The sequence below is a fragment of the Chaetodon auriga genome, chromosome 5, assembly GCF_051107435.1.
Source record: "Chaetodon auriga isolate fChaAug3 chromosome 5, fChaAug3.hap1, whole genome shotgun sequence".
In the NCBI taxonomy this organism is placed as follows: Eukaryota; Metazoa; Chordata; class Actinopteri; order Chaetodontiformes; family Chaetodontidae; genus Chaetodon; species Chaetodon auriga.
The window spans coordinates 16,713,128-16,725,313 of NC_135078.1; the positions used below are offsets into that span (position 1 = coordinate 16,713,128).

At 40.9% G+C, this 12,186-nt stretch overlaps 1 protein-coding gene across 1 annotated transcript; it reads right to left on the minus strand.

Moving 5' to 3' along the window:
• Nucleotides 1-8,069: 8,069 nt before the first annotated feature.
• On the minus strand, nucleotides 8,070-11,122 carry ptger4a (prostaglandin E receptor 4 (subtype EP4) a). The gene is made up of 2 exons (XM_076731933.1): nucleotides 10,079-11,122; nucleotides 8,070-9,553 (listed from the first exon to the last, which is right to left on the minus strand). The coding sequence occupies exons 1-2, from the start codon at nucleotides 10,859-10,861 to the stop codon at nucleotides 8,984-8,986; spliced, it is 1,353 nt and encodes a 450-aa protein (XP_076588048.1). The 5' UTR covers nucleotides 10,862-11,122; the 3' UTR covers nucleotides 8,070-8,983.
• Between the last annotated feature and the right edge of the window lie 1,064 nt (nucleotides 11,123-12,186).

A 12,186-nucleotide genomic window follows, 5' to 3' on the forward strand; every position in this document is an offset into this window, starting at 1 on the left:
AAGAAGAAACAAGAGCAAAAAACAAAATACACCCTGTGGTAAAAAAAATACAAGAACATTAAGCAATTTTAGCATAGAGAGAGAGGACAGAGGTTTAAAATCCAACGACTGACCAAACATTTCAAGGACGACTATACAAACTACAATCAAGTGTTTGATAAAGGGACAATAAGAAATGCAGTGAAAGAATGACCACACAGAAAGCTTGCATTTTTTAAGTCATTAGAAACATTGGTTCAACCTGACAAGAGGTCTAATCAGCCAGAGTAATTGAACACACCTGTGTGGATGAGCAGGGCATTTAAAGGTCTGTGTTCTCTTCACCAGATGAAAGTAGGCCTGCTTACTGATGCTTTCACAGGCATGACTGACTCGACAAAACTTTCCAGCATTAGAAAACAAAAACTTCAAATGAGTCTGGTGTTAGTTCATATATCAGGAGACCCTTTTAAGGAGCAAGTGTAGCCTCCATACTTGCTCTTTGAATTTGACTGTTGGTTTCATAATGTTAATATTTAAATCACAGATCGTGGCTGTAATCCTCTCTTCCAGTTTTGGTCCCCCCATTTGCCACTATAGCAACTACTTTCCATGGAAAGACACAGTGCAGATTGTAGCCAAAAACAGCCCTGAATCCAAAATGTTAAAGTATCACATCGCAATCTGCTTTTCCCTGTCATGTTCATGGCTTGAGCAGCCAAAGTAAAAAGAATGTGAACTTGTCAGTGTCGATGCTCCAACCCCAGTTAGAACGATACCGTGGCCTTTGAAGCCAGGCAGAGAGTTAAATAAGCTTCAGTATCTATTTCAAACTTGGATTTCATCCCCACCTTTCAACCTTCAGTGTGAGCTTGCTGATATGTTTTAGTTTCTAATTAAACTGAGAAAGACATGAGCACTTCAAGCGGATAAGTTTCTCAAAGCAAGATGCCTGCAGTCCAGATGTAAAAGTGGGATCAGAACACGTCAGCACTATAAACCTAAACTTTTTCTTCACTCTGCCAGATGATTATTTTTGGGGTTTTTTTGTTTTTTTTATCACCAATGGCTGCTTGTGGTGAAGATTTTGCCTTTTGATTCAGGTTTCAGCTATCCTTATTCTCACTGACGGCACAAGTTATTGTGTGATTCACACACAGAATTTGCCACAACTTTAGTCATGACTTCCCGAAAGTGCACTCTTTGCATGTCTAATACTGCTGTTGCAAAGACCTTTTTTATGCTGGCTCTTTGAAAACAGCCTGTATCTTGTCAGTTGTGCCTCTGAGCTCATGCATGCATGGGAACCTCTGGTGAAAGGTAGAGAAGCATGATTTAGTAGAGGGGTCATTTAGGCTAGCAAGATAAAACAACAGCAACAGCAACATAAATCAGCTGTTTTATGTCAACCTGAAAAGTTTTATGAAGTCACTGACTTCAGAAGGGCAAGAAATGAGTGGGAACAGTGCTTTTCTGGACATTTAACCAGCAAATCATTCTGAATATAATGCATGCCATTAATCATAATAGATGTGCCTTGCATGTGTGTGTGTTTGCATGCTGCCATGGGTGTTTAAAGAGGTATTGCCTGAGCAGCTCAGGTTTCTCCCACTTGTGATTCTTGAGTTCAGTTCCTTGCCCCTCACCAAAGGCAGTGAGACGCTGTCTTCATTTCCACCGCCCGGACCAGGGCCTCTAATTGTCATGTGGCGTGGATCTGTGTGAATGTAAGTGCTTTACCAGTGCTTTACTGGGAACAGAGAACAAGTGCGCTTATTTGCAAACACTAGATCAGATGTCGCCTCTCGGTGCATTTTCAGCAGGCAAAAAAGTACCAAAGACGTCATGGAGGAGCGCAGATGTGGAGTGAAGTCTGTTTCTGGTATACTCTGCACCACCTGGACATATACAAACACCTTCCCTTTAAAGAAGACAAAGTGGGGCTTCAATGATGATTTTCTTGATGTTCCATATAATGTTCTTCCACAAGCTGAAACAGGATCTGCAAGCCAAACGTACTGACTCACATGCCCCTGGGCTTGGCCATATTGTTCTGGAAAGATACTAATTATTTCCCCAGCAATGAAATGACAGCAAACACGTCCACAAATAAATCAACTTGACTACGTTCAGCGCTGTTGTCTTTACTGTTTATGTTTTGAGGAACGTTGAGGACATCGTTCCAACTTGCACTAAGACACTGATCAATGACACTGATGAAGTACAATCCCAGTTCCAAAAAGGTTGCGATGCTGTGTAAAATGGAAAAAAACTGTGATGATTTGTTAATGCATCCGATGTCTTTGTGTTGCACTCAGACAATGACAATAAAGTTGAGTCTAATCCTTTTTGACATATACTCAATAGAAAATAGTACAAAGTTGTGGAATGCTCCAAATGAAAGGGGCATCCTGGAAAGGCTCAGTCGTTCACAAGCAGAGATGGAGCGAGGTTCACCACTTTGTGAACACATGATTGTATGAAGGAGGTTACTACATGAGCTCAGGAACACTGTAACACAACATAAAACTGTTGTTGGTAAAACGACTGCATTCCTTTCTTATTTACGTTCTACACAGCGTCCCACCTTCTTTGGAATTGAGGTTGTAATATTGTGATTTAAGTGTTTTGTTCTAACAGCTGTTTCACATTTACTTGTCAGACATGTGTTTTATTAAATTACTTCAGCATCATGTTTGGGAAATAATTTGCTTGCATCTTGTTTTTTTCCTGTCGTTTGTCTAATCTGATTTTATAACCTAAACTGTCCTTTCCAACAACTGAAGGGTGTTCACGATCGGATGCATTAGTGGCTATTTTGATAGACCATGATATTGACTTTATTTATGGACAAGTGTCTCGTAGACACACATCTTACCCAGCATTGACTTTACCCAGTACCCATGGGTAGAAAATCACCACCTACCAACAGGTTTGAGATACGGCTTTGAACTCCACCTCATTTAAAATGTATGTGTCACAATTTGTTGTTGTTGAATGTCATATATACATCATATTGCACAACTAACAATACATTTGTGACAGTTTTTCAGGTAAAACTTGAGCTTGTTGGGTCTACAACTGGGTTAAAATAACCACATTTTAGTTTGGTTAAATAACTCAACAGTCATATGAAAATGACTGCACCTATGATTCATAACTGTGTTTACTTTACTGCTCACACTGCGTGTGATTAATGAATCTGTTTAGTCACTGCTAACGCTGGCACGCAGACACACTGGGTTTGAGTTATGAGGTGCTGAAATCTTAAAACAAATCAGGATATAAGCAGCATTAAAAGCCATCAACATTGTTTGAGAGCGCCGTTTGTCAGAAAACCTCAGAGTGAGACGCAGTAATCTGATTCCCAGGCAGAGCAGCAGCTCAACCTTGAGCATCTGGAGAAGCTCTGTGGTCAAATTAACCTGTTTTGAATAAATAGTTAATGGTGCACAGAAATGATGAGGGCAAATTCTACTCAGCATGTAATAAGTGATTGCAGGGGGATAATGATTATTTGAGGAATGGAGGAGAAAAATAGTTGCATTAGGCAGCTATAAAAAAAAAAAATGCTGAGTGCTCCAAGAATCACTGACTGTGGAGCAGGGTTGGCAGGGACAGCGGTGTAAGCTGGGAAACGCTGCTGGCTTCCAGTACGTGTGTGAGCACATGACTTTCTGCTGGACCACCTCTCTGTGGACCTTAAACTGCGTGGCTGAACTGTTTACCATCACATTTCGAGCTCCAAACCAACACAAACGACTTTGAAACTGCGTCTTTCTGATGTGGCGGCTGCTAAGACGTCGTTAAATGATTAATGAAGTGACTGTGTTTGTTTAAGTAATTAAAATTTGTGCAGCATCATTACTTAACTGATGTTAAAGGAATAGTTTGACATTTTGGGAAATGCACTTTCTTGCCATGAGTTAGATGAGGATTAATGCTGCTGTCATGTGGTTTCCTGAAATTTCCAAGAATTACTGCGCCTGGCCAAGAAACAGTCTGGCACATAACCCCTGGCTCATGATACACTTCAGTTTTTGTCCAGATTAAACAAACAAACAAGATGTAATGTGTAAATAAGAGAGCTTTAGTTCCTGTATTGTGGCACTCAAGTTGCAGGCTTGTTGCCCTTCTCTCATCTTTTCCTTTTTCCAGATTTTATAGGATTTCTTGTTGCTTTTCTTGTGTTTTAAGCATACCTGGATGTCATACAGCTGAGATCACTGGTTAGATTAGAACACAGAGTACAGGAGGTGCACAGCAAGTGCCAGCTGACTCATTGATCTCAATTGTTAATGTTTCATTTGGACCCCCACTTCCTCTGCAATATGTAGTTTGTACACGCAGTTAAAAAAAAAAAGTATTTTCTTTGGAGGTTTATGGATATTATTGCCTCAGTGAACTCTAAACCCCCTGAGATTATTTGACCCTCTGTGAGCTGTGGAAAATGCTTCGATAAATGTGACCCTCACGAATATATCCAGACACACATGCAGTAACATACTCACACTCTCTCTTCTGGAAACAAACACTTCCTGCCAAAATGCTTTTAATCTGATAGAAAAATGGAAAACTTTCACCTCGATTCAAGATAAAAAAAACACATTGGAAGTATTTTGAAATATGTGCAATATGTCTGTTTAAGCATCCATATATCTGTGTCTGTGCTTGTTGTCTGGCAGGTCATCTCATGTGGTTAAGTTTTTCCTCGTTGCTTGGATATTATATAACAGCAGAGATCAAAGTTTCCAATTAGCTGCTGATTTCATGGGAACTTGCTGGTGTACATAATTCTGCTTTAAAATCTTTGAAATAAGTGGCTTTGCATATACTGTATATTTGTGTGGGATTTAACAGAGTCAGGAGGGTGACTGCTTCCTTGCCCGGAGCTATTCACATCGCACTGCATTCCCTTGCATGAAAACTACACTCTCTAACTCTGTGGACAAGTTAGCCATAGGAAATATGCAGTGTCCGGTTACACTTTCAAAATAAAGCTTGCTGAGAAACATTTCAGGTAATGGCAGCGGTTTGGTTTGGTTTGGTTCGGTTTAGGTAGCAGAATGACTTGGTTAGGTTTAGGAATAGATCAAGGCTTCAGTCAAAATAAGGACATCAGTTACATCATGTTATGTAACTTATGTACATGAAAGTAAGTGTGTTACTTAAGTAAGTTAGACTACAGTAGGCCAACACTTAATCGCTCTTTATGGTACATTAGTCCTTTGCTTCCCTCATAATTGCCCCCTGCTGGTAATGCAGGTTCATACACGCGTGCACTTTTCACTGTGGGAAAAAGTCACACTGACACGTCATCCTCTACTGTATTGGCAGCGGATATCAAAGAGGATAACGAGGAGGATAACGAGGAGGATAACGAGGAGGATACACGCTTTGGCATCATAATTCCACAACCCCAGTTTGCAGCTGAGTGAACTGATCTGCATGGTGTCCCTTTAACACAGTGAAACTGAGTGGAATTTTGTTTGTGGTGCTCACAGCATTAAAAAAAATATTACAGTTAAAAACATTCAACCACAACACGCAGACACAGTGTCCCTGTTGCTCTGGATAATCCACAGACGTCAATGTGAACAGTTTCCTTTGGCACTACTTTCTGCAGAAAAAAAAAAAGTCCCAATCAAAACTGTCTGTTTGGTATGTGAGAACATATATTTTTGTACCCTTTAAGCCCTCAGATTTATGACCAAACAAGGTCTCAGCATTCTGATGGCACATTAGCACAAAGATCATATTGCTTCATGGGTGTCGCACGGACAGAAGGATGATGTTCGCACTAATGTGAGAGAAACTGCTCCAACACACTGCAGGGAGTCTTGTTTTCCTCCCTTCACTCCTATTTTCTCCATCACTCGAAGGGGAAGAAGCACAGGCTCTTACACAACCGTAAGACATTGATTACTTCCTGCATCGGTTCTGCTTTGGTTCTGGCAGATTTCCAGGCTGGGGTTGCTCAGTGTCCTTTTCAACTGAGGGTGACAGCGGAGGAGGAGCAGCAGGTGTTTTCTGCTGTTTATCAATGAGCACAGAGGGGACAGGGTGCAGTGATTCACTGAGGGACCCCGCTGATGTAACACAGCTTCACTCCACTGTCTACACAACGTTCATGGCAAGTTGTTATCCAAGCATCACAACCTCCACCTCCACATATCCAATTAATAATCCTCATTTACAGCTGATAGTTTGAAAAGACTTGTTTCTCAGAGGTCAGAGAGGCAGTTCTGAAGCTCATTTGTTCTGTGAAGGCACACCTGTTCACACAGAAGGTAAATATCAGCCTCGTTGGCCGTCCATTTATACATTTAATTAGGTATGGCAGACTCTGGTGAGAACAAAGAGGATCAAATTGCTGAGAGGTGGAGGACTTGCTCCACTCATCACTGTGACACGCTGCTGTACAATCCCATTTTTCACAGTTAAATTCAATTAATGCGTGTTGTTCCCAGAGTCTGGAGGACGCTCTGACAGTCTTTTAGGCGTCTCTGCAGTGTGTTTCCCTAAGCCACTGCATTGCTTGTTTAAGCTTAATTACAACGAATTGGAGCCTTAGATTGTGTTTATTATTTCAGGAGAGAAGCTCTCTCGGCCAGGTCTACTTCCTGAGACCCTGATTTCTTTTTCTTTTTCTTTCCATCAAACTAAGACTGTTTTTCTCTGTTTCTGTCTGGCATTAACTATTTGACACATGACCAGTTTTTTTTTTGTACACTTACAAAAATCTGAACCTCATTTTACCCCAGAGATTTAACACTCTGGGTGTGTTTTTTTTGTTTATTTGGCTGTAAACTTTGGAAAAGTGGTAGCCTGCTTTTCCTCAGGTCTGTGCTAATGGGGGTCATGAGTTAAAACTGAAAACAAAAAATGAGTGTGAGAAACTTGGTGCTCGTATTATTAACTTCCGCTTTATGTTGACAACATATGAGGACGTGTCAAAGGCCATGTTTGCTGTGGAACAATGGCGAAGGTGTTAATTTACAGCTGCGTTAAAGAAACTGCACATTTGTACTCCTGAACACACAGAAGGTCTTACTGCTAAATTTTGGCATGCACCAAGTCATTGTTGATACGACAGCACTCCTGAACTTTGTGCCCACAGATTTAATTCTACGTTACAATATAAACAAAATACTAAATAAAGCACATAAATTAAAGATTGGATTAAAAAATAAATTAACTGACATTGTTTAGTTGGCCACGTGTATGTCAAACCTTTCACTAAATATCATTGTAGTGTTCAGTCTCGAGGGGTGTGATTCTCAGCATTTATACACACGAACAAACTTGTTTAAAATTAACAGCAGCAAGAGAAACGAGAAAAGCAAGAATGCATGAAGCAACAATGGAGCCGATTTAATGACAGGGAAAAGGAGGTAGACGTAGCGCTTCAAAGCAGCTGAAATTAAGACGTTTGAGGAGAAAAAGCTCAAGTAAAGCAAAAGGAGGGAGGTCAAAAGTTCAGTCTGTTACTGTATATAGCAGTAAGACAGCTGCTGAAGGTTTCGACTGACTGACATTATAAAGCATTAAAAACAGGAATTCTGCCATTGGAACAAATGTGACACAGAAAAAACTGATCTGAGGATGAATCATCTCTACATGTTTGACAAAATAAGCACTTTTACAAACTTGAATCTTTAAATTAAGGCATGTAGAATTAAGTTACCCCAGAATTTTGTCTAACTGATACTACACTTGCCGGTACCAGCTCAGAAAACGTGAGTTATTATTGATTTACTCTGCTTGATCTGGTTATACACTAAATATATTTGACTTCTGGACTGCTGGACAAGCAATTTGAAGATGTGACATGGAAAAATTGATCAATGTTGATATTTTGTGCTTTTTTTTTTGCAACATTTTGACTAAACAATTGGTCAATTAAATGAGAATAATAAGCAGAAAAATTGCTAATGAAAATAACTGTCAGTTTTGCAGCCCTAACTGGTATAAAACATTTTGTAAATGAGCTTTCTAGTTAATTGAGTCTGGATGTTACTTCTGGAAAATAGCAATTCATAAGCAGTTCGATCAAACACGACTCGATAAATGAGCATAAATACTTTTTTGGGTGGAGAATCTTTAGAGTTTATTTATTAACTAGAACCTTCTCCTAGAGAAGAATAATTTTATTACAAACAATATTTTACACAACACTGATCATTTAGAACATCATTTTCCTCAAGCTGACAGGTGCGTTGACATACCTTCATCTTAATATTCCACATTAAACAACATCTGTGCACTGATTTACACATTTTCTGCACAAAAATGTTCAACATTCCCATTCAGATTTAAATACCTTGGTATCAGTAACTACGGCACAGGAACCTTTGTACCCTCACTGTGAGATGGAAAACAAAGTTTTTATAATTTGAGATGACATTTTTGTGTGTATTCCAGGGCTGAGGAACAAAGACATTGGTGTTCACCACATAATAATACTGCACGGTACATTAGTCATGGAACCAACACAATATGTCCTTCAAAAAGCACTTTACAACAGAGTTTGTTAAACGAATCAGTCCTTAAAATGGCAGCACGCATGCCAGCCATTTCTCGCAAGGATCAAATTCAATAATGTTTTCATTGTGTGACTCAATTATTCTAAACTACTGGTCTCATCTAGTTTACAGTAAAGGTTTCCGGAACATTTGAACAAAGTAGCTGAAATTAGGAAGGATATCTTTTCCATCACTGAGCCATGAAAAAGTGGGTCATCTCTGCTAGAACAACATCTGTTTTGGGCAAAGTGACAAAATCTGCTCACACAGTCAGAGTCAGTCATCACTTGAGGTAGCTCGGTGCTGAAACAAAGAACACATGATGATAAAGCTCACAGCACTTCAAGTTTTTATTTCTTTCACTTCACACAAGGAGTCATGTATTATGTATATGTGCCTTCCCCCATTTTTCAGAGGTTTAAAAGTCATTCAGTAGATCTTCCTCAGAGCGAGCTGAATTTTTTCTCCTAAGAGTTAAGTCAGATACATTTCTCCTCCACTGTTTCGGTGCTCAACGACACCTGGAGTGCTGGGTCTTTTAGGCATGGCAGAGCTGAAAGGTCCCTGATTACACTGGTCCCTTCTCTACTCTGAGCCTCATTGTTGCCCTGCTCAGACGTATAAGAAGCTCTCGAGTTTCTGACCGATGAAGGTTGTAAACCAGAGAGTCTGTTTGCTTTATGACAGCTTACAGTGTACACCTCACTCCCCTCTGGCAGGTAGAGGAAGGTCTGGGAGTTGCTGGTGACATCTCGCAGGTCATGTGAAACCAGGGAGTCGGAGTCCCGCTTAGAGATGACTGAGGAGAGTTGATGAGCATCTATACAGTGGAAGTTTCCCTGTCTCTGTTGCCCCCGTTCTCCTATCTTGCAAAACAAGCACTTGATTTTCTCAATGAGCTTGAGGAGAACAGCTTTGCGGAGAAGGATGTAGATCCAAGGGTCAAGAATGGGGTTGAAGGAGGCGAAGCGGATTGCTCGAAGATCAGGGTTTTTGTCCAACCTCAGCTCCACTGGAGTCTTATACAACTGATTCAAAAACACCTGGGCCTGCAAGGGAAGAGAGTATACAGCTGAGTAGATTGATACATCTTTCAAATTATGAGTGAGTGTGCGATTCTGAGAGGAAAAGTGAGGTAGACACCAATAAAAATATGGAACGCTGGAGAAGCAAAAGAGAAAGAGCAGGAGTGGAAAAGAAATTTAATCCGAAGAGAAATACGTTTGAACTTTCATCAACTTGGGTTTTGGATCTAGAGCATGAACAAATTGTTCCATATTCAAAAATATCACTTCGGCGTAGAAGAACCATGCGTAAAACGTGCGTAATGGATAGTATGAAAACGTATATATGAGTATGAGAGCAGTGGCTTAAAAATGACAAGGAAAAGTTATTTAGTACAGAACGGAATATGTTTGAACGTTGCTTTTTAATCATCCACTTGGATTTGGATCAAAGCACGTGGCCAGTTTGTTTCAGGTGCAAAAAACAACACCTGTGCGTAAAAGAGGCGCGCATAAAATGTGCGCAATGGATAGAAATAACCCACAGGGCGCGAAGAAAAGACAACTTACAACAAGTGGGATGGAGCAGATAAGCACCACTGCCGACGTGCCGATGAGCAGGATGACCATCTGAATCTCTGCACCGGCCAAACGCCCAAAGCTGCGTCCTCTCCTCCGCGGGTCAACATTGCGTCCCAGGTCGGTTCCCAGCGACATCCTGCGCACGAAACGCCGATGCATCCGGATCAAAGCCACGCACACTAACACGTTACAGATAACAGTGGCGAGAATCAGAAGGGAGCTAAAACCCGCATACATGTAGGAGTAGGCGGCATCGCTGGTCTTGTTGCTTCTCCACTCTAAGAAACACCAAGTTTGCGGATATTGTTTCTTCACCTGTCCAAAGCCGACTATCGGCAGGGCGCAGAAAAGCGCGTTGGAGATGTAGATCGCCAGGAGAGTCAAACCCGCCAGTTTTTGATCCACATAGTCATTGTAGAAGTAGGCATGGTTTATAGCGATGTACCTCTCAACCGACATGGCACAGATGATACTGAGCCCAGCCAGAGAGAAGAAAAGTAGGGTGAATCCAAAGTACTGGCACAGCGGATCTTCGCCGGGCCACGATCCTTTTACATAAGTGGCGATGGTGACGGGACTGGCTAGCAGTGTGCCCAGGAGGTCCGTGATCGCCAGTCCACACACCAGCGTGTAAAAAGTGGTTTCTTTCTGTTCCTTGCGGGATTTACAAAGAACCACGATGGCGATGACGTTCCCAACCACCCCGAAAATGAACATAATAGACGGTATGGTCGGGACCATTGTCCTCCCTGTCATCGATTGATTATTCATTGTTAAGTCCTTGGAGCGGAGTGCAAAACGAGTGAAACGACTTTTCTTAACGCCAGTATTTCCAGTCCGGAGCAGGAAACTTGTTTGCACTTGAAAGAAGCCAGGGCAACATTATCAAAATAAAAAAAGAAACTGTTTGCACCTTATCTTAAAACCAACTTCTAATAAACATCCATTCCCCTGCAGAGCATCATGTCTGCTGCTGTGGTCCCCGAAGGTTCAGTAGTGTTTTGATATCTGTTCCCCAGCAAGCTTTGCAACACAGAAGCAGATTTCACTCACCAGGACAGAGAGATAAAAGCAGCCAACAGACACCAGTGACTTCATTGAAATAAGGCTCTGCCTTCAAGCTTCCTGCAGGGTTCAGTCCCTCCCCTTCATTTCACCTCACAGCCCTCATCAGCTGTTCAGTCTGGTGCCGGAATGGCCTTGGACATCACACAGAGGTTAACCTGAACTCACAACAAGTCTTGTACAACATGGTTAAACATTAAGAAGTTTGAAAAAGTTTCAAAAGGGAGATCCTAAAAACTCCCAAATATATTTCCACTCATTACATGGCAGCCAGAAAGTGTTTGTTCTTTGTTAGAACTGGACATTGCAATCTTAAATGTGCCTAACCTAAAAGAAATCAAATCAAATTAATATTAAGAATAATCTACCGATCCTTAACAGGGAAGAAGGTTTGAAAAAAAAAAGTTAAAACATATAAACACTTGACTTGGGATCAAGACTCTGGATATGATGGATGGATTATGGATAAAAATCGACTAAATGTCAAATGGCTAAGCACAGTCTAATCAATTGTTCCCAGGTCCAAAGTTTATGCATAAACCAGTCAGGTATCCTGCTGATAAAAAGTCTAAAACAGTCTTACCTGATAATGAAGTATTGTGTTTCAGAGAAAAACACCATAAGGTTGAAGAGACTATTTTTATGATATATATAGAATTCCATTTGTGCCCATCATTTATCATAGCACAAACAAACATGATGCCCAGCTGAGAGGCTGTAATGACTCCAGTGTCCCCGCAAAACAAAGCATGTGATGATTTACTCTGTGGAGCATCGACTCTTTCTAAAAACATCAGACATCTCTGATATCTCTCCGTCCAGACATCTGGACATGACTTATTCAAATGAATGAAAAAGAAGAAGCTGAGATCTCCTGCGTGTATGCTAATCCACTGCGAGCTGTGAGGCTGATTTAAGACACCACAGGTGGATCAGAAAGAAAGCTTTACTGTCATAAAATGGATGAACCGCAGAAGCACTGCATCCCACACAGAGCTGTAGCATCTTGGACTTTGATCTGTCTCCTTTAA